The sequence below is a fragment of the Amphiura filiformis genome, chromosome 3 (genome assembly GCF_039555335.1).
Source record: "Amphiura filiformis chromosome 3, Afil_fr2py, whole genome shotgun sequence".
In the NCBI taxonomy this organism is placed as follows: Eukaryota; Metazoa; Echinodermata; class Ophiuroidea; order Amphilepidida; family Amphiuridae; genus Amphiura; species Amphiura filiformis.
This window is the reverse complement of record NC_092630.1, coordinates 23,221,357-23,246,701: the sequence shown is the minus strand read 5'-3', so window position 1 is coordinate 23,246,701 and position 25,345 is coordinate 23,221,357. Positions and strand designations below refer to the sequence as shown.

General features: G+C 40.6%; 1 protein-coding gene across 1 annotated transcript; it reads left to right on the top strand.

Moving 5' to 3' along the window:
- Positions 1-8,637: 8,637 nt before the first annotated feature.
- On the top strand, positions 8,638-24,670 carry LOC140148242 (uncharacterized). Its single transcript, XM_072170114.1, has 9 exons — positions 8,638-8,849; positions 12,019-12,917; positions 15,438-15,604; positions 17,195-17,335; positions 18,090-18,186; positions 20,057-20,147; positions 22,234-22,284; positions 22,667-22,755; positions 23,636-24,670. Exons 2-9 carry the CDS (start codon positions 12,045-12,047, stop codon positions 24,503-24,505), a joined length of 2,379 nt encoding a protein of 792 aa, XP_072026215.1. The 5' UTR covers positions 8,638-8,849; positions 12,019-12,044; the 3' UTR covers positions 24,506-24,670.
- Positions 24,671-25,345: the final 675 nt, after the last annotated feature.

The following is a 25,345-nucleotide window of genomic DNA, read 5'->3' as shown; positions in this document are numbered from 1 at the left end:
AGGTCATGGATTTAAAACTTGGTCCTATCGGCCGCAAACTTGGTGGGTGGAATCCTCGATACGAGGGAAATATATATGCGCAAACAAAATTGAGGTCAACCAGTGCTCTCACAGCATCAGGGCTCTCACAGCTGCAGGTGCACTAGTTCTATCTACTATACTAAAATAATAAGCGGTCTCTGTCTGTCTATCTGTCTGTCTGTCCGGCTATGCGTTCCGCCGTGCTGCGACGCATCGATCCGATATTTGGGACATGGGTAGGTGCCGGAAAAGCATGTTGACCGTGTGGTTTTGAAGGTCATCGGAGGTCAAGGTCAAAGGTCAAATTTTCAAACTTTGTCCAATCGGGCTCAAACTTGGTGAGTCGGATCCTTGATACGAGGGGAATATATGCCCGAAATAAAATCGAGGTCAACCGAGGGCAAAGGTCAGTACGGAGGGGTCAAATTTCAAACTTTGTCCGATCGGGCTCAAACTTGGTAGGTGGAATCCTTTATATGAGGGGAGCATGAAAAACATTATATGGAGGTCATCCGAGGTCAAAGGTCATGGATTTCAAACTTTGTCCCATCGGGCTCAAACTTGGTGGGTGGCATCCTCCATACGAGGGGAATATATATATGCGCAAACAAAATTGAGGTCAGCCAGTGCTCTCACAGCATCAGGGCTCTCACAGCTGCAGGTGCACTAGTACTAATAAAATAATGAGCTCTGTCTGTCTGTCTGTCTATCCGGCTATGCGTTTCATTGGCTTCGACGCCGGCTTCGACGATCGTTCCGATATTTCGGATATAGATAGGTATCGGGCATTCCATGTTTATGGGCTACTTTTAAAGGTCATCGGAGGTCAAGGTCAAAGGTCAAATTTTCAACTTTGTCCAATCGGGCCCAAACTTGGTAGGTGGAATCCTTGCTACGAGGCGAGTATATGCCCGAAATAAAATCGAGGTCAACCGAGGTCAAAGGTCATTACGGAGGGGTCAAATTTTAAACTTTGTCCGATCGGGCTCAAACTTGGTGGGTGGAATCCTTGGTGCGAGGGGAATATATGCCCGAAATAAAATCGAGGTCAACCGAGGTCAAAGGTCATTACGGAGTGGTCTAATGTTACGCCTTGCCCGATCCGGCACACACTTGGTGGGTGGAATCCTTGGTGCGAGGGGAATATATGCCCGAAATAAAATCGAGGTCAACCGAGGTCAAAGGTCATTACGGAGGGGTCAAATTTCAAACTTTGTCCGATCGGGCTCAAACTTGGTGGGTGGAATCATTGGTGCGAGGGGAATATATGCCTGAAATAAAATTGAGGTCAACCGAGGTCAAAGGTCATTACGGAGGGGTCAAATTTCAAACTGTGTCCGATCGGGCCCAAACTTGGTGGGTGGAATCCTTAGTGCGGGGAATATATGCCCGAAATAAAATCCCACCAGAAAACCCCAAATTACAGAGTGGTCATATTACAACACAGTTTTACACAGTGAGAGCTGATTTGGCACAAAAGTTTTTTCATTGGACATAATGTAATATCTATTAGCCACTTGCGGTTCGCCATTATGCACTATATGCGGGAGAGCCTCGAACTGGCAGCATACATGAAAGGAAGAATTACGTAACCTTACACAGAATGTTATATGACTGGTTCAATTCCCATTCATGTATGCTGCCAGTTCGAGGCTCTCCCGCACATAGTGCATAATGGCGGAACCGCAAGTGGCTTAATACTAATAAAATAATGAGCTCTGTCTGTCTGTCTATCCGGCTATGCGTTCTTGCGCGCTCGACGCATCGCTCCAATATTTCAGATATAGATAGGTATCGGGCATTCCACGCTTATGGGGTAGTTTGAAAGGTCATCGGAGGTCAAGGTCAAAGGTCAAAATTTCAAACTTTGTCCGATCGGGCCCAAACTTGGTGGGTGGGATCCTTGATACGAGGCGAATATATGCCCGAAATAAAATTGAGGTCAACCGAGGTCAAAGGTCATTATGGAGGGTCAAATTTCAAACTTTGTCCGATCGGGCTCAAACTTGGTGGGTGGAATCCTTGATACGAGGGGAATATATGCCCGAAATAAAATCGAGGTCAACCGAGGTCAAAGGTCATTACGGAGGGGGTCAAATTTTAAACTTTGTCCGATCGGGCTCAAACTTGGTGGGTGGAATCCTTGCTACGAGGGGAATATATGCCCGAAATAAAATCGAGGTCAACCGAGGTCAAAGGTCATTACGGAGGGGTCAAATTTCAAACTTTGTCCGATCGGGCTCAAACTTGGTGGGTGGAATCATTGGTGCGAGGGGAATATATGCCTGAAATAAAATTGAGGTCAACCGAGGTCAAAGGTCATTACGGAGGGGTCAAATTTCAAACTGTGTCCGATCGGGCTCAAACTTGGTGGGTGGAATCCTTGGTGCGAGGGGAATATATGCCCGAAATAAAATCCCACCAGAAAACCCCAAATTACGAAAAGGGGTATAATCCTTCTTGTCTTCCATGAGCAACCGCATCACATCGGGTATAATCTTCCTTCCAGGAGCAACCACTGTGCATGATTGACGGGCTATTCCATTGCTCGTAATAGGGCACGGTAGTGTATTTTAGCGACAATGCTGGATGGTGCACGCACGTGTACCACGATGTGCAAGGTAGACTTTCGCCACGAGGGTGTGTGTGTTGGGGGAGGCGTGTTGTCCGAGATGTTAGGAATTATTTAATAATAGTTATTAATATTGGAAGAACGTTTTAAACTTTGATTTAAGGCATCATATACGATTTTATACTATTTTAGATTTTCAATTAAAACAAAATAATAAAATAGCATTTAAAAATTATATTAATAGGCCTATTTATTATCGCACGCCATGTTAACAATAAAGAAATTGGCACACGTACTTTCCGATAAAAATTTGGGAAACAAACTTTAAAAAAAAAAAAATAAAAACAATCTTTCTTAAACCAAATTTTCATGGAATTGAGGACCATCAATAAACCAAAATGCACCCCGAATCAGTCGCACATCCCCGTAGTAGCCTAGGCCTACCCTCCTTTCCACCCCGTTGCCCTAAACTAGACCGTACGCGTAGGCCTATTAGGCCTAACCGCCACGAGTATTTTTTTTTACCTGTGGGCAAGCACACCCCTACAGTCGCAATAGTTCTAGCCCAGATAGCTTTTAACTCACGCCCAGTAATAACGTACTTTCATCAAGTGATGGCGCTATAAGGTTTACCACGGAAGCTGTATGGTTTACCGTGGAAGAAGATTATACCCTATATGCAAATTACAGAGTGGTCATATTACAACACAGTTTTACACAGTGAGAGCTGATTTGGCACAAAAGTTTTTTCATTGGACATAATGTAATCTATCTATACTAATAAAATAATAAGCGGTCTCTGTCTGTCCGGCTATGCGTTCCGAAGTGCTGCGACGCATCGACCCGATATTTGGGACATGGGTAGGTGCCGGGAAAAGCATGTTGACCGTGTGGTTTTGAAGGTCATCGGAGGTCAAGGTCAAAGGTCAAATTTTCAAACTTTGTCCGATCGGCCCCAAATTTGGTGGGTGGGACCCTTGATACGAGGGGAATATAGGGGCGAAATAAAATCGAGGTCAACCGAGGTCAAAGGTCATTACGGAGGGGTCAAATTTCAAACTTTGTCCAATCGGGCTCAAACTTGGTAGGTGTAATCCTTTGTATGAGGGGAGCATGAAAACCATTATATGGAGGTCATCCGAGGTCAAAGGTCAAAGGTCATGGATTTCAAACTTTGTCCTATTGGGCTCAAACTTGGTGGGTGGCATCCTCCATACGAGGGGAATATATATGCGCAAACAAAATTGAGGTGGGCCAGTGCTCTCACAGCATCAGGGCTCTCACAGCTGCAGGTGCACTAGTACTAATAAAATAATAAGCGGTCTCTATCTGTGTATCTGTCTGTCTGTCCGGCTATGCGTTCATGGCCGCCGACGCATCGAGCCGAAATTTCGGATATGGATAGGTGACGGGAAAAGCAAGTTAACCGGTGGTTTCGAAGGGCCCCTCGAGGTCAAAGGTCATCTAGGGGAAAATACCCCAACTGGATAGCAAAAGCAGCAGCAAGTGGATACAAAGATGTGTAATGGGCAACTCTGGACAAGTTTCATTCAGCTTTTGGCTGTTTGCCCAATTTGAAATGCACTGTAATGTCTACCCAGAATGCATTGCTGCAAAGCTACAGGTGCACTAGCATTAAGAAAATAATGAGCTCTGTGTGTTCGATGGCAATGCGTTTCTCCGCTTCGACGCATCATTCCGATATTTCGGACATAGATGGGTACCGGGCGGCGCTGTTTACCGGGTAGTTTTGAAGGTCATCGGAGGTCAAGGTCAAAGGTCACAGATTTCAAACTTTGTCCGATCGGGCCCAAACTTGGTGGGTGGGATCCTTGATAGGAGGGAAATATATGTCCAAAATAAAAGCGAGGTCAACCGAGGTCAAAGGTCATTACGGAGGGGTCAAATTGCAAACTTTGTCCGATCGTGTTCAAACTTGGTGGGTCGAAACCTTCATATGAGGGGAGCATGAAAAACATTATATGGAGGTCATCCGAGGTCAAAGGTCAAAGGTCATGAATTTCAAACTTTGTCCCATCGGGTTCAAACTTGGTGGGTGCAATCCTTGCTACGAGGGGAATATATGCGCAAAACAAAATTGAGGTCAACCGAGGTCAAAGGTCATGTAGGGGCTAAATTTAAACTTTGCCCTATTGGGCTTAAACTTGATAGGTGGAATCCTTCGTATGACTGAGGGGAGCATGAAAAAAATTGCACCAAGGTCATCCAAGTTCAAAGGTCATCTGGGGTCAAACAGTATCGCTATCATGCCAGTGCTCTCACAGCATCTGGGCTCTCATAGCCGCAGGTGCACTAGTATAATAATAAAATAATGAGCTCTGTCTGTCTGTCTATCCGGCTATGCGTTTCGCCGCGCTTCGACGCATCGTTCCAATATTTCAGATATAGATAGGTATCGGGCATTCCACGTTTATGGGGTAGTTTGAAAGGTCATCGGAGGTCAAGGTCAAAGGTCAAAATTTCAAACTTTGTCCGATCGGGCCCAAACTTGGTGGGTGGGATCCTTGATACGAGGCGAATATATGCCCGAAATAAAATTGAGGTCAACCGAGGTCAAAGGTCATTATGGAGGGGTCAAATTTCAAACTTTGTCCGATCGGGCTCAAATTTGGTGGGTGGAATCCTTGATACGAGGGGAATATATGCCCGAAATAAAATCGAGGTTAAGCAAGATCAAAGGTCATCGCGATGGGTTCAAAGTTTAAACTTTGTCCGATCGGGCGCGAACTTGGTGGGTGGAATCCTTGATACGAGGCGAATATATGCCCGAAATAAAATTGAGGTCAACCGAGGTCAAAGGTCATTATGGAGGGGTCAAATTTCAAACTTTGTCCGATCGGGCTCAAATTTGGTGGGTGGAATCCTTGATACGAGGGGAATATATGCCCGAAATAAAATCGAGGTCAACCGAGGTCAAAGGTCATTACGGAGGGGTCAAATTTTAAACTTTGTCCGATCGGGCTCAAACTTGGTGGGTGGAATCCTTGCTACGAGGGGAATATATGCGCAAAATACCATTGAGGTCAACCAAGGTCAAAGGTCATTACGGAGGGGTCAAATTTCAAACTTTGTCCGATCGGGCACAGACTTGGTGGGTGGAATCCTTCGTATGAGGGGAGCATGAAAAACACTATATGGAGGTCATCCGAGGTCAAAGGTCAAAGGTCATGGATTTCAAACTTTGTCCTATCGGGTTCAAACTTGGTGGGTAGAATCCTTCATACGAGGGGAATATATGCGCAAAACAAAAATTGAGGTCAAAGGTCATGTAGGGGCTAAATTTAAACTTTGCCCTATTGGGCTTAAACTTGATAGGTGGAATAATTCGTATGACTGAGGGGAGCATGAAAAAAATTGCACCGAGGTCATCCGAGTTCAAAGGTCATCTGGGGTCAAACAGTATCGCTATCATGCCAGTGCTTTCACAGCATCAGGGCTCTCACAGCCACAGGTGCACTAGTTTGTAAAATGAATACCTAATTGAAGCGATTTGGTGGCCCATTTCGGCACTATTAGTGTGTATAATTTTAGTTTAAAAAAGCCAAAAATTTGCGAAATGACGGTCCATGAAGCCTTTTGTGGAAAAGTTTTCCCTATTATTGTAGGCCTATTAAATTACATAAATTGGCAAATGTGGAAAGCAGAACCGAAAATGGCTACTTGTTTACCCACTACGCAGGGGTGTCTGAGGGGGGATGTTCCACCCTGAGAAGTTGAAGCCATTAGGTGCATCATATTTACACTATTTAAATAATTGCTTTAAAAACAGAAAAAAGGGTCCGAACTCAATTAGCAAAATGTTAAATGTTACACAGGTCCACTGATCAGGCCCGTACCCAGGATTTTTTTTTGGGGGGTGCTGATTTTGAAAAAGTGGACTTTTTTTCGGGCCCGCAGGAATTTTCACATGCTTATGGGCCATGGACCCACCTTCACGCAATGCCTAAAATAACCACAGGCCTATATATAACCGACTGTGCGGTTTTTGTAGGCATGGGCAGTGATGGGCATACTCAGTTACATGCAATTTAACCTTTCTCTTCTTTTTTTCTCCCTTTTCTCTTTTCTTTTTCTCCCTTTCTCTTCTCTCTTTTCCTTTTTTTTAGGGGTGGGGACTTAAAAGTGGGGGGGACATTTGATATTGTGTCCCCCCCACTTTAAAAAGTGAGGGGGACGTGTCCCCCTGTCCCCCACCCGATTTACGCCCTTGGATGGACCCTGCGCCACTTGTAGGCTGCAAACGTGGTTCCGACATATTCTAATGACGGCGGAATAAATGTAAAGCGCTTTGAGGCTGTTTACGGCATAAAGCGCTATATAAATATCTACATTTATTTATTTTTATTTATCATACAATGTTGGGGGAAAATCGGGAAAGGAATGATCAGATCTGAAACCAGTCTTTTCAGCATTTCAGTAATAACCACTGAAAAGTTGTCTTTCTGGACAATTGTAGAAAAAAATGTCCTGTGAAGAGCCAAGGGCTGATATTCGTCATAAAATTGGGGGGGCCACATTTTTGGCAAGCCGAAAGGGGTGGGGGAGCAATTTTGGCAAGCTGAGAGGGGGAGAGCAATTTTGGCACATATTCATGGGCTGCCGTTTAAATAAAACGCTTTAAAAAGGCTTAGGAAAACAGTACGGAAACGCTTTAATATGCAAATTTTCCTGCTCGTTGCACTCACAACATATTATACAGACCAATAACGTCTGCAAATTGGGATCCAAAAAATATGGCATAGGCAAAGGGGGGGGGGCAAAGATTTTTGGCAGGCTGAGAGGGGCAAGCGATTTTTGGCAGGCCGAGATCGAGAGGAGCTGAGGGGGGGGCAAGCAATTTTGGCGGGCCATTCGGAAATTTTGCCCCCCCCTCATAATTATTACCAGTGGCGTACCGTGGCCGCTCCTACCAAATTTTTTGCGCCCTTTTTTTCTAGTAATTTTTGAAAGCCCTTCTTCTTTTGCTGCCCCTTCGTTTTGCTGCCCCTTCGTCTTCAGCCGCCCCTTCGTTTTAGCTGCCCCTGCTTTTTTACCCCGGGGGCTCGTGCCCCCCAAATACACGCATGATTACACAGCCCATGATAGGCCAAGGGTGTGTCCGTTTCACTTTTGCTGCGACTAGATGGGGGAAACTGAACGTGACTTCCACCTGTTGGCCCAAATACATGTAGTCTTATCCGAAATCCTGTCCTTGGGGAAGTATGAAAATTAAAATTTTAAGATGATGATAGTTATAGTTTGTCTCAAAGCCTCTTTCAACTTGAAAACCTAATGCGGAATGTGTTTTGTTTTTTTAGGTTTTTTTTTATCAGACTGTGGGACAAGCTTTTTTTCAAGAATATGCCGGGGAATGCGCACACGTATAGTTTCACTGCGTTCAAGATGAGATTTACAGCTATTTTTACATCTGGCGATGTCAGACGCAATATTTTTTTTGGTGGATTTTGGAAAAAATAACAGCATAAAAAATTAAATTACTTAATCTAGAATGAGTGATTTTACTAATGTGCACGGGGGTTTGAGACAAACTATGAACTAACAAATAGGCCTATATAATATTTAAAGGCTAAAAAGTTTGTCTCAAAAGATTCACGCAGAGTTTTAAAAAATGTTTTTCTTCATGAAAAGAATTTTCAAAAATTTGGCCACCAAAGGAAATAAGTGTGCCAAAAATGCAATAAAAAAGAAATTTTGCCTTTTGCATTGCTCATTTTTCAACTAAGAACGCTTTGGCTTTTGTTTTGAGTTCCTTTTTTCTTACCCAACAAATAATAAATCATCATCTAAACAATAGGCCCTTCAATATCTAAATACTAAGAATAATCATAACTAAGAATAAGCATAACATAAATTCATACACTTTTGAACTCATATTTATTCCCCACCTCACTGCCCCAGTATTTTCTCATCAAAACACCACTTTGATTTCCCCAATACAACACCAATATTGCAACAGTAACATTTTCACCATGCAGACTTGGCCTAAGTCTAACCGTTAATTGCCTCCCCTTGATACCACCTGTGTACTACTCCTATGTACACATACACGTAACCGATCGTTGCTTGAATGATGCACAACAACATCCAGCAGACCCAGTGACTCATACGGAACAACAGAGATGCAGAACAATTAATTATCAATAAGAGATGGGTGGAGGGCCTCAATTATAATAGACAATGGAGGAACCATTGCCAAGACCATGAAGACGATTAGATTACGATTGGGATTGAAGTGGTAAGATATCTTTTACTAAATAATTCGTGGCTGTATTTATTAAAATTCAACATGATGATCAGAATGTTATTATCTGCTGTGCATTGCATTGGTATTGTAGTCCTGTAGTAGCTTCTTCATAGACAATTATCATGTGTGTGTTGTAGGCTTTTACGTACATGGTACACGTGCATTTTGCCTTGGAAAGCATGATTTTTCTGAATTTACATCCCTGCAGGGCCTATTTTGAAACTGATTTTGGGGCTTTTGAAAATTTGAATCAATTACAAGTTTATATATATTTAATATTATCATGTATGATTTATAATATAATTTTTTGTAGTTTTTGTGTATTTGATGGAATAAATTGCATACATAAGCCCACTGACATTACAAAATAAGAGTATCCGATTCATTCCGTCAAAATACTATAAACTCCTAAACGCTGACTAGGACTTACTCGAGAACTCTGGGTTCGAATTTGCACACAATAGTTATGCATTCGATGCTAGAGTACTTTGCTATGTTTTGCTTGAGATGTCTAACCAAGAATTTGCTCACCGATAGCTTCACATTCTAGGCTAGAGACTATTGCATTCAAAATCTAGTCAGATTCACAGTGTAAAGCAATGGAAGTTCAGAAGTAAACACAGCCGATCACGACAGGCGGTTGCATGATTTGCATCAAAAATGTTGCTATAAAAATTACACTTCGGCAAAATTTTAGACTGTCCAAAATAGGCAAATATTGCTCAAAAGATACAGTTGACTCATCGAAATTTCAGAATAAAAAACCTCTGGTGCAAAAAATTGCACTGCTGTCCGACTGAAAAACGATAGTACAATGTAACACACTCTAGCATTGAATGCATAACTATCGTGTGCAAATTCGAAGAGAGTTCTCGAGTAAGCTCAGTGGCGTACTCCCCCCCCGCTCATGATGGCAGTCGGTTCATGTCAGGCCGTGAACAAATTGACAATTTTTTTACCATGCTTAAAAGATAAAAGGGTAAAATTGTAAAAAAAAATGTTAAATTGTTCATTTGTTTTAGGTTCGTAGTGCCTATAATCCTTTTTTTTTTTGGTTTTTTTTGCTCTTTTTCAAACCATCGGAAAAAAAAATTGGGGTCTACAAATTTTCTAAACATCCGTCGGTAAAAAATATTTCCGTCGGTACATTTACAAGTTGTGCCCCTCCGGTTCCGAAATCCTGGCTACGCCACTGACAAGGGTGAAAATAAGAAATGATGAACCAGGGGCTCCTTTTTACACAAAATGGCCCCTGATTCACTTCATTCAACATGGAACCAGGGGCCACTGTAATCAACAAGAGGCCAATATTTGTGCTGAATAAGATCATCATGCATTAATGGCTATATGGAATTGAATTTTTGGGTGCAGTGACCAGGGGCCAGTTTCTGAAGAAAAGTGTCCCCTTGGTCAGCTTAAATTTAGATGGGACCAGGGGTCATTCCAGGGGTGGAAGTAAAATTTCCAAATGGTCCGCCAAAAATTGCTCCCCCCTCGGCCTGCCAAAAATTGCTTGCCCCCCCCCTCCGAAAATATCTTTGCCCCTCCTCCTTTGCACATGCCAAATTTTTGGGATCTCAATTTGCAAACCTTAAATGGTCTAGATACATGTTTCGAGTGCAGCAAGCAGGTAAATTTGCATAATAAGCGTTTCCGTACTGTTTTCCTAAGCCTTTTTAATTTTATTTAAAAGGCGACCCATAAATGTGTGCCAAAAATCGCTTGCCCCCCTCTCATTTAGCCAAAAATGGCTTCCCACTTCAGCTCACCAAAATTTTTTCCCCTCAATTTTACCCTCCCACCAGGGCCAGTGGCGTAGCATGGGTCATCGGATGGGGGGGCACCGACCATGATTGGGGGCATCAGTTCTGATTGGGGGGCACAAGCCGTTTTTTGGCACTTTTCCTATGGGATTTCGATTGGCTCTCCCCCGTGCCCCTATGACGCTATGCCACTGGCCAGGGCTCATAATTATTTCACAGCTCCTTAGAGTGATTGGGTCATTACATCATGTGGGATACATGTAGCAGCAATAGGGTTGGGCATGGGGGGAATGCCCCCTGTCAGAACTCTTGCCGCTCCCAGTAAAAAACCCAAAATTCGGAAATTTTCCACTTTTTGGAGCAATTTTGAGTAAAATATGTTAATTTTGCACCCCCACCTAAATTTACTTTGCCCCCCCTGCCCCACCAAAAACAATTCCTGGCGCTGCCACTGGATATATACATGCGCAGTGGCTTTCACCTGTAGTATTTTGTAGTAAGCAGTGTAATTAGTTCAGAATCGATAAAACACAACAAATGGTCTTCATTCTTCGCATTGTTCATTTTAAAGACATTTCGTGTTTAAATGTGCCTTTCAATTATGTGTACCCCCGAAGTGGTGAATTCTCAAAGTGGTCTGCCAAAAATCACTTGCCCACCTTTGGCTGTTCCAAAAAACTTTGCCCCTCCCCCTTTTGACCTGTCCAAAAACCTTTGCCCCCCCTTTTTTTGACTTGCCAAAAAATCTTTGCCCCCCCACTAACACGCTAAGATTTGGGGGAACCCAAATTTAAAACCTTAAATTGTCTTATATCATATAATGCGAGCGCAGCGATCAGGAAATTTTGCATATTTGAACATATTCCTACACCTTTCTAGAGCATAATATACATGTAGAAATGGTGCCCAAAATATCTGTGCCAAAAATCACTTGCCCCCCCTTCCGACCTGCCAAAAATTGCTTGACCCCCATTTCAACCTGCCAAAAATGCTTGCCCTCCCTTTTGGCCTGCCAAAACATCTTTGCCTCCCCTATAATCCAACAGCCCGGGGTACACATAATTATTGCACCCTTATTTCTACACTGATGCTCGAGGTGAATTCAAGTGATTATAATCTATACAAAGATCTCAAGTCCATTTCTTGTTACAATTTATATGTGCTGTCAGGCCCGTATGCAGGATTTCATTTAGGGGATGCTGATTTTGAAATAGTGGACTTTTTTTTCCAAGGGGGGAGAGCGATTTTGTGAAAAGTGGACTTTCTTTCCAAATCGCACCCTCTGCAACCCACCCCACCCCCACCCCGCGTACGGGCCTGCGTGCAGTGACAAGAAAATGCCTTTTGCCCTGATTTTACTTGGCTCACTTTTTACTTTTTTCATCACCTTTTCACAGATAACATCAAGTATAACCCAATAGCCATGGCAGCGACAAGCCATCAACTGCGTACTCTTGCACACAAGTTTCTTGATGAAGCTGAATGTGCCGAATTAAAGAGGGCTATATCAGGATTCAAGAAAGACAAATCGGTCTTGTTGTTATGTGCTTCCCTCTACAAGATCCTGTCAACTCCGGAGAAGATGCAAATATTGCTCGCAGTCTATCCCATGATCCCGCAGGATTTGCAGCGAGATTTCGACAGTCTTTGCAGCTTGCAGTTTGATTATTATGCCACAACTTTGAGACCGAAAATTGCTGAAAAATACGACAAGAAAACTAAAGGAAAACATAAAGCAACAAAAGAGAGCACAAAAGCTGCTGCGTTGCTTTCGATTGATCAAATTCGTAGATTCCACACACCAAGAGATCCCGGGCCAGAAGTCGTGAAGTCATCATCTGCTACTAAAGATGAAGTTGCTGCTTCAACTTCTAAAGGATCAAGAAAAAACAGAGAATTGAGACATAGAAGAAGTCCAGAACAGACTCGAAGACATGCTCGTGGAGCGCAGCAACAAAGAAAACGCAGTAAAACAGCTCATGCAGTATTAGGACCAGCTAAGGTGCAGTCCCCAAGGGCTACCAAGGGACAAGATCCTCCTAAAGTCCCACCCCCGAGAGTCCCACCACCAAGAGTCCCACCCTTGGAGTTAGATACCAGTAATGTTAGCAGTAACACATCGGCGAATTCATCGCAGCGCTCGTCACAGCACACGCCAAAGAATATACCTATTAGGAAGGTGAAATTGGAAAGGAGAGATGGAGGGAGTTTAGGTTTTGCAATCCGTGGTGGATCGGACCTGAACGCTGGTATTTATGTGTCGGATGTTGATGCCGGAGGACAAGCAGAAAGAAGGGTATTAATGTTTTTGTTGTTATTGTTGATTATTGTTTGTGTACATGGAGGTTTTTTGTTGTTCAGTACATTACAATTGTTCAGATCATAATTGTACATGCAGCTGGGGTAAAAAAAAATGAATGCTCCTATGATTTAATAGTGTACATGTAATCATTTGGTCACTTATGTAGTAAATGGGACTATTAGTGCACTGGGGTAAAAGCTGCTAAGGAGTGAGGGAGTATATATACCCACCACCCAAAGATGAAGGTAAAGCACATAAAATGCACTGAATGAGCATGAAATATATACAACATTTATGCCGTTTTAGATTTTAAGGTGGCTGTGTACTCTCAGACATGCATGTAGTAAAAGTGCAATAACTTTGTAATTATTCGTGCAAAACATATAAAAGTATACATTTTTATGAAGGCAAGACATCAATAAATCTTAATATAAATACAGATTTGGGGTAAAAACAACAATTTTGAAGAAAATCACAAAAAGTGAGTTTTTGGCAATATTTGTTAGGTACATCATAACAAAAAAACACTCTTTCCAAAATATTTTATTTTGTTTTTATCTCAATCTTGAGGCTCCATTCCAAAAACGTTTTTTTTTTTTTTTTTGATATTGGCCTCAGTTTTTGAGATATTGACCATATAAGGCATCAAATTGAACTTTTAAAATTCACAAAGCGCCTATTTGCACAAAATGATGCCTAAAATCGGAAATAGACCAAAATATAAAAAATGAGAAAACCGTTTCTTGAGTCGATCATGCTTTTTACGATGATCATATTTGCTTACCTATAGATGCTGTATTTATTGAGTTATCGTGTACCTAAATCGTCATTTTACCGAGAAAATGAACATTGAAATAATGGCCGTTAAAGTTTAAAGTGGTCACATTTTGCCCTTTCATCGAATCTCACAGGAGAATGCGGCAGTTTTCGTTTTTCTACCTTATATTATGTGAACATCGGGTAAATCCACAGCCCGTTGAGAAGTTTGAGCGAAATTCATTCATAACTTGATATTCAAATCGAGGAAAAGAACTTGAAAAACCCACATTTTATCAGCTAAAAGCGGAGCCATTTGACCACTTGAAATTAGTGTTTCCAAAGGATGCGCCACGCATGCAGATAAGCGTCAGCGTATGCGTAAGCGTATCTGTGCGTTAACAAATGCGCGATACACGTAGCGATGCGTTGTTCTTGCGCGCAGTATCACCCGCTGATACAACAAAGGTTTTCTCTCTTTTAAAATTGCAAACACGAATGAAATAGTGAAATAAAATCCATAAAATAGCGCAGTTGGGGTTTATAAATCTGGATTTTCTTTCCTTGTATTTATAAAAAACATAACAAAGTAACAAATATCAAAAAAGCTCAATTTTGCGAAAGAAACAACGTCTTGAGTACACAGCCGCGTTAAAATGATGTTTGGGCATCTTATTTTTAAGATTTTTAAGAGTTTTATTTTAGGAAGCAATTTTGTGGCAAGCATTTCCAGAAATGTCACCTTCCTTTGGGGCTCTGCTGACACAAAGTTAATACACATTACAATACTGCAAGAGAAACCATACATTGAATAAAATTGTATACATTATTATCCTACATGTACATCTATATTTAAATTAATCCACCGTATATTTTGATTTTTGAATTCAGCCTAAAATGAAATTTCATTCAAGCGTTAAGTTAGAATTTTGAACAACACACATTTCCTCATGGATACCGGTAAATATAATTAATTTACAGATATAACTCATATAAACCCACACCAGTACATCTGTGATCGAAATCAATATTAAAATATATACACGCACAGAGTGTTGCGTTCTGCAACATTATGACAAATATGCTGGAATTTGACATTTAAATATGTGGACATTATTTTATTATGTCACATTTACATTATCAGCAAGCAACATAATTAAAATAATTATTAAAAATTACTTAACAGAAAAGTTGATGGCATACAGTTTAATGAGGAAAAAACAGTTCAAATTAAAATACAATATTATAATTTACGGCAGAATAGTCAAATACATTTAACAGTACTACATTGTACTGGGCAAATCTGCATTAATTTTGCTTCATCAAAACCATCCACAATCTGTGCTTCATGCAGAAGCTTCTACTCCCCTTTTTGGCCTTTCCAAAACCCCCCCCCCATTGTTTACCACCCCAGGGTACACATAATTATTGCACCACCCGACTGCTCTCTCCAGTCATTATAGTGCAAAAAATACTTTGGAAATTCCTAATTTGATGAAACTGTGAAGACCTCAACCCCCTTGACAGCTCTTGACCCAAACCTGGGGGGGGGGGGGGAGTTTTTTCACAATGCCAAAAATTGGTTGATTTTCCCCCCTGAAATTCACTTTGTCTCCCCATGCCCCCCATAAAAAATTGCTGGCAACCGCCACTGCGAACCACATCAATGAGGTCAAAACATCAACATGCATTATCTTATTATTCTTATATTAAGGAGAACTTACCTGACTGTCTTTCTCAATTCTGTGGATATTATAGGGTCTGCGGGTTGGTGAGCGTATTCTTAAAGTCAACGATACCACCTTTAAGAATGTAAGCCATTCTGAAGCAGTTGCAGCATTGATAGCATCTCGTAAAGTGACAATTTATGTGGCTAGTGTTGGATTGATGCCAGGAACATCACCAAGGTCTATAGGAACACCAAGGTAGGTTTTGGGCCGAGTAATGGAGAGAACATCTGTAGCATGTCCAGGGGGTGCTTTGGGGGCTGAAGCCCCCCGCACTTTGTTAAAAATCATGTAAACCAGCCGTTTTGGGGCAATGTTAGCCATTAAGCCCCCCGCATAACTCTGAAAGCCCCTCTGAACCCCCTGCAGGAACAGATCCTGGACACGCCGGTGAACATGGACATTTTCTTCTTTTCTTCATTATTTCTGAAATTATATAAAGTATATAAAACTGTACATTTTGGAAAGTAAATGAGTCAAGGAATCCAATGGTAACACCGGATTAAAAAAAACATTGGTAATTTTGATATTTTGTCTATAAAATTCACACCAAATGCACTGCAGACAAACATTTTAACTTTGCTGTGGTCAATTTCATGTTGATTCATAGTCCCATTTTACAAATAAATGGTCTTTATGTGAGAGGTAAAAGAAAAGGTTAGCTTAACCTCCTGAGCACTACCTGTCGATCTAACATTGCCTCTGATTGGTCAATTATGTGATACCTTCACTTTAATCACCAATCAGAATGAAGCTTTGCAAATAATTCACCCCATTTTTTTTTTGCGTGGTGAAATTATTCTAACAATGTTGCTGATTGGTCCAATTGATAATGAAAACTTCTTTTTGACCAATAGGCAGGTAGCTCTCATGGGGGTTAAGGGTCTTTGGGTGGTACTTCAAGATTTTGTTTCATAAAATTGGGATCTTCCATTGATATGAAGTGCTAGCTTGGGTATTTCGTTTCTGTTTCTTGGCTTTTTACACTCCTAGAAAAAGAGGTGCAACTTAGAACCCTTTTTTAGTCCTGTTACATCACCCTAAGCAATGAAAAAGTTCTATAAAGAACCTTAAAAATTCTATAAAATACCAATGGGATTCTTTGTAGAACCAAAAAAGTTATTAAGTAAATGGTTATTTGTAGAACCTTATATATGTTTGAAGATCCTTTAAGGAACCATTCAGGAAGAACAGAAAAAAAGGTTCTTTAGCTTAGAAAATGTCCATGAATTAAGGGGGTACTACACCCCTGGCCAGTTTTGTGCCTATTTTTGCATTTTTCTCAAATATTATAGCGCATTGATGACAAGTAAGATATGTATATTATAGGGGCAAGGACTACAACTACTGCACTGAAAATTCAGCACCTCAAGGCAAGTAGTTATTGATTTATTGATCAAATATTGGTTTTCCCTCATTTTTGACTGTAACTCCACAACTGTTGTCTGTGCTGAAATAAAATTTCCAGTGCACTATAGTTGTAGTGCTTGCCCCTACAATATACATATCTTACTTGTCACCAATGCGCTATGATTTTTGAGAAAAATGCAAAAATAGGCACAAAATTGGACAGTGGCGTAGTACCCCCTTAATGAAATTGAAAGTTCCTAGGCTTAATATTTTAATCTTTAAGGTTCTTTATACATGTAGAACTTTTCAAGGAGGTTCTTTATAGAACTGTAAGCATTGCTTGAATAGGGTGCTGTACGAGTGTACGTACAGGACAAAATAAGTTGTACTTTTTTTTCTAAGAGTTTAGTGTCTTTTCATTTTTGTGTTCTTATACAGGGAAGTCAACACTAGCCGCTCAACAGACAGTAAAAAGGTGTACATGTATGCCCAGAGCCAAGAAGAAAGCCCTCTTGATGCGATCAAGAAAGTTACTGTGTTTGCTGATGATGATAACTATATGGGATGCAGTATCAGAGGGTATGTGATGCAAAACTTCTTTTGAAAAATGAAAAGGTGTGAAGGAGTCTCCTCCTTTTTAAAGCAATAATGAGTTGAAATGGAGGCATTTATTGTTTTTTCTAAATTCTGATTTTCACACAATTGTAATGTATTGCAAATATCCTGTGAAAAACAAACTAATTTTCCTGTGATTGTGACAAAATAAATTGTATATAATAAATTAGCCATCAGTCAGATATGCTGGAATAAGACATAATTTGTAATATTGAAAACTAAAATCATTTTATCACCTTTTGGGGGTAAAATGAGAAGAAAACAATCAAATTATATTGAAACAGGCCCGTAACTAGGGGGAAAGAGGGCAGACGCTCCTTTTTCCCTTTTTTGACCCAAGAAATCCCATTTGCGATCATAGCGAGCGAAAAAAATGGGTTTTTTATGCCTCTTTGGTCAAAAAAGTCTAAATTTTGAAAAAAAAGGTCCACTTTTTCAAAATCCACCCCCAGTCCACTTTTCCAAAATCAGGCCCTCGATAAATCCTGGTTACAGGCCTGTTTTTAAATAATTCACTTGCTATATATTGTTTGAAACCATGCAGGGGAAATGGTGGATTCACAATTTTGAGGGCCAAAAAAGGATATAAATAAACATTAAACAAATGATTTGAAGTCATTTAGGATCACTACTGCTTGCACGAACATGGGAACCGAACCAAGGTCCAATAAAAATATTTTGGTAACATTTATGACCTATTTGCATCTGTTTCATACAGAGGTGTAGACTGTGGCATGGATGTAATGGTAGCACATGTGGACCCAGGATCACCAGCATATAAGGCGGGTCTCAAGAAAGGACAGTGTATTATTAAGGTAGGTGGCAAAAAAATAAAGCTTGGTGATGACTGATGATAAACTGTACAGTACAGCAAGTTATATGTTTAGTATGTGACACAATCGAGTCCATGGGAGCCCGGTGGCAAATTTGAAATTGAGATGAAGGCAAAAATATAAAAAATACATAAGAAAATACACATCTCAAAGCTTCAGAACTTTAGAATCAAGTATGCTAGACCTTTGGTGTCTTCAGTATATGATAGCTTAATGTTTGTTCAAGGTAATAATTAGTAAGCCAATTTTCAAAAATGCCTCCTTCAGCCCCCATGGAGCAGACCGTGTCACATATATAGTAAAAGTAAGTAAAACTTTATTTAACACAATTGTCAACTGAACATGTGTTATCATTTTTAAAAAAATCCAAAAAAATGATAGCACTATGCAAATGTTCAGGGTATGATACAAAGAGCTGTCGATACCTATATAAGGGCACCAATAGCGCTATAATAGGACCGAATGTGGTGCCTTAGTGGTAAATTCCACCAGCTGATATAGGTGCAATATTTTGACTACTTCGCTGATTGTGGGTAATCACAAAGATATGGGGAAGAAAATAGACCACAAAAAATTGCAACCACAACCTATTCCTTCACTGTATTGTGACCTACAATATTGCCATAATTTTTGGTTGACAAAAAATGTACAAACTGTGGCTGAGACAAGTATACTAGTCTCAGAACTGTGGATTCTGGTGATGAGACTTTGCAGGGGGGATCTGCTGGTGGTTTTTTGGGTTATGTTGCAAATTGAAATGGGGCAAATAAAATATTGTTGAGTGGGTCGTTCCCAGGTTGGGTTGGGTCGGTTGCAGTCAGCTTTGCATGCTTGTCCTTAGTTTGTAGTACACTCTAAAAAATACCTATTCAAAAATGAATAGAATCTATTCAAAAATGAATAGAATCTATTCAAAAATGAATAGAATCTATTCAAAAATGAATAGAATCTATTCAAAAATGAATAGAATCTATTCAAAAATGAATAGAATCTATTCAAAAATGAATAGAATCTATTCAAAAATGAATAGAATCTATTCAAAAATGAATAGAATCTATTCAAATTTGAATAGGTAAACATGTACGCCGGGCACTTAAGAGAATCTATTCAAAATTAAATGATCCCAAATTCTATTCAAAAATGAAGAGGTCACTTGTCAGAAAATGAATAGTTTACTACTAGTTACAGTTGATTAGAATCTATTCAATTTATTTGAATCTATTTGACTCTAGTCAAAAGGAAGCGAATTTGGGGAAATATGCCTGGAGATGCATCATCTCTTGTCCGCTTCGCGCTAAGAGAGGAACACTATGACTCATCACCATGGTGTTGAATAGCCATCAAGTGTGTTTGATAACATAAAATTACGGTTTTGAAAGGGGATAGCAGAAAAGGTATTTGCTTGAAAATATAAAATCTATGGTGTTAAATAGCGTTTGCCCTGTTTTCTTCATCCGTGGTTTTGTTTCCTATTATTTCAACTGAGTATAATATTTAGGATTTAGAGAAGATCCTCCAAACACTCGCACTTCCTCACAATAATGATTTGTTACCAAATTGTTACCCAATTTGTTACCGAAATTGGTGTGAAAACTCACACCAAATTATGCATACTCGACTTGGAATTGACTAGAATTTCTTGACTAGAATTTATGACCCGGCGTAAATGACTAGATATGTGTTGACCAGGCACAAATGACTAGATCCGTGTTGAAATGATTAAAAAATCTCCTCAAAATGACCAGAATCTCGTCAAATTATTTTGACTAGGATTTCTAGTCGGAAAAAACGACTAGGTATTTTTAAGAGTGTATACTTTAAATCACTACCATTTTGTTCTCCATTTCTGCAGGTGAATGATGCATCAGTGGACACATTAACTCACATACAAGTCATCAGTCTCATTACTGCAACTAAAGTAGTCATATTTGAAGTCAAACCAGGTATGTAACCAAAGTTAATAATATCTATTTGCTTGATATACTTGTAAGTTCCATTTGATTGAGAGGGATGTTAGGTTTCACCCTATAGACATTGTGTGTGTGGGACTGTGGCACACCGACATCGCCTGGCTAATAATTACTTTGTCAGCAGAGATACTAAAATAAATACCCGGGATCGATACACAGGAATTTGCTATGCACGAGTTTGATATGAGAAGAAAATCTTTGGATACCGGGATAGAAAATGATGAATATCTCCCGTAAATGATTTCGTATAAAGAAACCAGATGTGGTTCCTTGCCCTTGAATATATATTTTGAACAGATATGATAGTCGTTAGCGTGCGTCTTGAGACAGTAGCTTGCGTCTTGAGTCAAAAACTGACAATAATTCAGGCAATAATTCTGATTTATTTGTGCCGAATTATATAGCGCAGTGTATAGGCCAATCGTTGAGGTAGTCTGAAAGGATATGACCTATGGCATCCATGCTCGACTGACACACAGCGAGGTCAGTCACCGAGCTAATCGGGGCTATTGTCAGTAGCCTTAGTCAGATGTCCTTCGCCTATTATGCGACTCAAAACTATTAAACAGGTCGATAAAATGGCCATGCGTGGAGGTGGATTCAACCTACCATGGCGATTTCTGCCATGAAGATATCGGGGCGATGACACTGTGTGTGGGTGCCTGAACACTACTCTCACTCAAGTGGAACTGGCAGGTGTGTAGAGTATCTATTTACTGGATACACCTACCAGTTCCATTTGATTGAGAGGGATGTTAGGTTTCACCCAATAGGCATTGTGTCTGTGGATGCCTCAACACCCCTCTCACTCAAGTGGAACTGATGGGTGTGTAGAGTATCTATTTACTGGATACACCTACCAGTTGAACTTGATTGAGAGGGTGTTATGTTCCACCACACAGATCTTGTGTGTGTTGATACCTCAACACTCCTTCCACTCAAGTGAAACTGGTGTATAGGGTATATATTTTCTGGATACACCTAGTACCTGCCAGTTCACTTCAGTAAGAGGGATGTAAGGTTTTACCCCATAGAGATTGTGTGTGGTAATGCCTCAACACCTCTCTCACTGAAGTGGAATGGGTGGGTGTGTAGAGTTATTTATTTACTGCATACATCCACCAGTTGAACATGATTGAGAGGGATGTTAGGTTTCACCCCATACACATAACACCCCTCTCACTCAAGTGGTGGGGAGTGTGTAGAGTATATTTACTGGATACACCCACCAGTTCCACTTGAGTGAGGGGGATGTTAGGTTTCACCCCCCCCCCCCCCCCCCCCACCCCAGGCATTGTGTGTGTGGATACCTCAACACCCCTCTCACTCAAATGGAACTGGTGGGTGTGTAGAGTATTTACTGAATAAACTGGCTAGTTCCATTTGATTGAGAGGGATGTTAGATTTCACCCCATAGACATTGTGTCTGTGGATGCCTCAACACCCCTCTCACTCAAGTGGAACTGGTGGGTGCCTAGAGTATCTATTTACTGGATACAATCAGTAGTTCCACTTGATTAAAAGGGATGTTAGAATTCGGTCCTGGATTGGAAGCCAATGCAATTGAATGAGAAGGTTGGAGGTACCAGTTGAACGAGGGCATTGTGTGTGTGGATACCTCAACACCCTCTCACTCAGGTGGAACTGGTGGGTGCGTAGAGATCTATTTACTGAATACATTGGCCAAGGCCAGTTCCACTTGATTGAGGGGGATGTTAGGTTTCACCCCATAGACATTGTGTCTGTGGATGCCTCAACACCCGTATCACTCAAGTGGAACTGGTGGGTGCCTAGAGTATATATTTACTTGATACAATCAGTAGTTCCACTTGATTAAGAGGGATGTTAGGTTTCATCCCATAGACATTGTGTGTGTTGATGCCTCAACACCCCTCTCACTCAAAAAATACCAAATATTTGGTGAAAATTGGACTTACGGTGAAAATGTCAAAAATGACCAAAATTTGGTGACACTTATTATTGGGGAAAAAAATTCATAGGTTTGATTAGATTAAAATAAATAATGTTGTGTTTCGTTTTTGTTTGTGTCACAATGCAGGATCGAAAGATAAATTCCAATTTTTTCGCAAGCCAAAGGATTCAGTTGCTGGTAAGTATATAGGAGGTCTATACCCCCCTATGTATATTTCATGCCGGGTGGGGGGGGGTACTTTTGTCGGATTATAGATGAGTTGACATGTGTTTACATTTGGTATGCCCTCTGTTGGTCTAAAATCTCCCACACAGGGAGTGTATATTTCAAATGGAGTCACCCATTCAGGTAGCCCGCCATTTGAAATTCACATTCCTTGTGTTGAAGATCAAGGTTATGTCCTCCATCTGAGCCTGGGGTGTATGGATTTCAACCGGAATACACCATTGTTATTGAGCGGCCAAAGTAAACTTAATTTTCTACGATTCAATATCATGTTTTGTAAATCATGAACTGATTTGATTTGATCTGATATGAATTGACATGATTTATATTTCAGCCTCTTCACAGTACACTTCCAACCATGAGTCTGTGGGTACACCCAGGAATAACTTTGATACACAGATGAGCATGGATGACTTTGAAAAGGTATGTGTTTTATTTTTGTGCTAAGAAGTTTGTTTCATAGTTAGGTCATGTTGTCACTATAGATATATGGTAAAAGTCAAGTTAGCTCAATCAATAAGGCATTCGACCATGGTGCGAGAGGTTGCGGGTTCAAACCTTGGTGGTGGTAATAGTATGCTCTCATGTAAAATTGAGTTCGCTTGAAATTCTCCTGGACAAGGAACTTGCTGCTAATTGTCTCGTTGTAACCCGTATGAAACTCAGGGAGCTGATCCTGGCTGCGAAGGTCAATTGTTGAATGTCTAGGGTGTGTGCTTCTTAGCTGCAAGTCCCTGTGTTGTCATTTAATGGTTTGTGGAATGATATGGGCCGTAGTGGTCAGCAATACTCCGTAAAGTGTGCTTAGGCTTGTGGATCAACATCTAGGCATTGTGCTTGTTCGTAGCACACTATAAATCACTGCACTTTTTTTTAAATTAAGAGTGATAGGAAGAAGTGATTAGGAATGATAGGAATATGAACCTCAATTGTAAATGCTAAATAATGTTCAAAATGTGGATAATTTTGGCACAAAATAAGTCAAAAGGAAGATGACATCAAATTTTGAGTCAATTTTGTCCCAGTATTTTGACCCAGGGAAATTTTGCCTGCTTGTCACCTCTGCAAGTGTGATACAGTCATTACTGGGAGAATACTGGGAGAATCCTGACCTGATTCCGCAAGACCAAAACTGCCAGAATTTACTTGACTCAACTACTTTTTTCAAAAACACTCATTGACTGACTAGAGGGTGTGTATACAATAGCTGGAAAATTACATCGATATAAAACATAGAAACCTATGAAATCTGCCTGATTTATTATCATTTCTATACTTAAATGCTATCATTTTGATATTTCAGGAGCTGATGTCCACCCCGCCAGTAAGTACGTCCACACCCCTACCACCAGAAGATCATCCCCTGCTGCTCGCAAACAGACCCGCTGAATTCAACAATAAACACCACATAGACGATGCCAGCATCCTACACTTGTTACAAAACGGGCAAGTGTCCCAATCAAATGATGACGGTAACTCTGAGGGACCTTGTGGCAGTGTGGATCAAAATAAAACCATGGTGCAAAACAATTTTGATCCAAAATTAAAGGAAAGCAAGTTTGACAAGGGAACGATTAAACTGAACATGGCTGAAAAAGATCATAAGGAAATGCTAAAATCGGCGAAGATTATCGATATCAGTATTGAACCGACTTCTAAAAGAGACAGGAGGAGAAGTCATGTGAAAGATATATTCAAAGATAATTTAAAGACGGAGGATTTAAAGACACCGGGAAAAGGAAAGTCAGTGAGAAGTGAGTCGTGTAGATCACCACCCAGACGTCCTAAAACACCTCAAAGAGACCGTGCACAAAGTATGAACGTTTTAAGCACGCCGTATAATAAACATAAACGGGTCATAGAGGTGACGCCACCGCAGAACCAACTGCAAGATGCTTCTTCAACGGCAAATATGCAAATCAAGCAGGAACTGACTGGAAAGCGGCTCCTATTAAGTCCAAATGTGCCAGTAGCACCAAACAGTCCGGTGTCCAACTTTTTCAGAAAAGTTTTACATACAGACAATAGTGGAGATAAGAATTTGAGAAAAATTAGTAGTCTAGAAAATTTTGCTACACACCATGGGTTTGAACAATCCAACATGGCTCCAGGTATATCCAAATGGAGATCTGCGTATGATTTTGTTACAGAAAGTGATAGCGATGAAGATTGAAATGGTGGCTTTTCAGGGCATTTTGAAACATTGGTAAATGTGAAACATTTCTAATAATTTCCCTTCTTCCTCAACTCATTGCATAATGGGCTATTCGTTTATTGCACTGTTCTGCCACGATGCAAGGAGAGCCTCGAACTGGCATGACATAAAAGGAAGAATTACATAACTAAAATTACGCAATGTTATATGACTGGTTCAATTCCCATTCATGCAATGATGCATGCTGCCAGATTGAGGCTCTCCTTGCACATGGCGTAACCATGCAATGGGTGAATACCAGTTCAAATACACACACCCCATATGGAAGACACACCCTAAATCTTTCACACAGGGACAGGGGGTGTAGATTTCAAATGGAACCACCAATTCAGTAAGCCCATTTGAAATTTACACTCCCTGTGTGGAAGGCCATTTCTTACATATTAGGGGCATGGATTTCAACTGGCATAGCCCAATGTTGGATAACAATTTGAAAGTGCCAGCATAAACCGAAAGTATTTTAGATCTTGGTGAGTCAATGATGATGGTGTGTTAAGGCAACTGTTTCGTGCGCAAATATACATACAGCGTCTTTAACCGTGTGCGTATGTAGTATGCCAGCGCTTAGAACAAACACTTGTGATTTGTAGCTGTGAACAATGAATTGCGCACCGACTCGCCAAGAGTGATAATACTGCTGAATCCTTCATCAAGCAACTGCATTCCTTACTTGGTGATGCCTGTTAGTGATGACTGAAAAACAAAGCATTCCAAAAGTGCCAGACACAGGCAAATATTTTGTAAGCAAGGAAGCAACATTTTGTGCTGATCATAGGGTGACTTCCAATGCACCTGTGT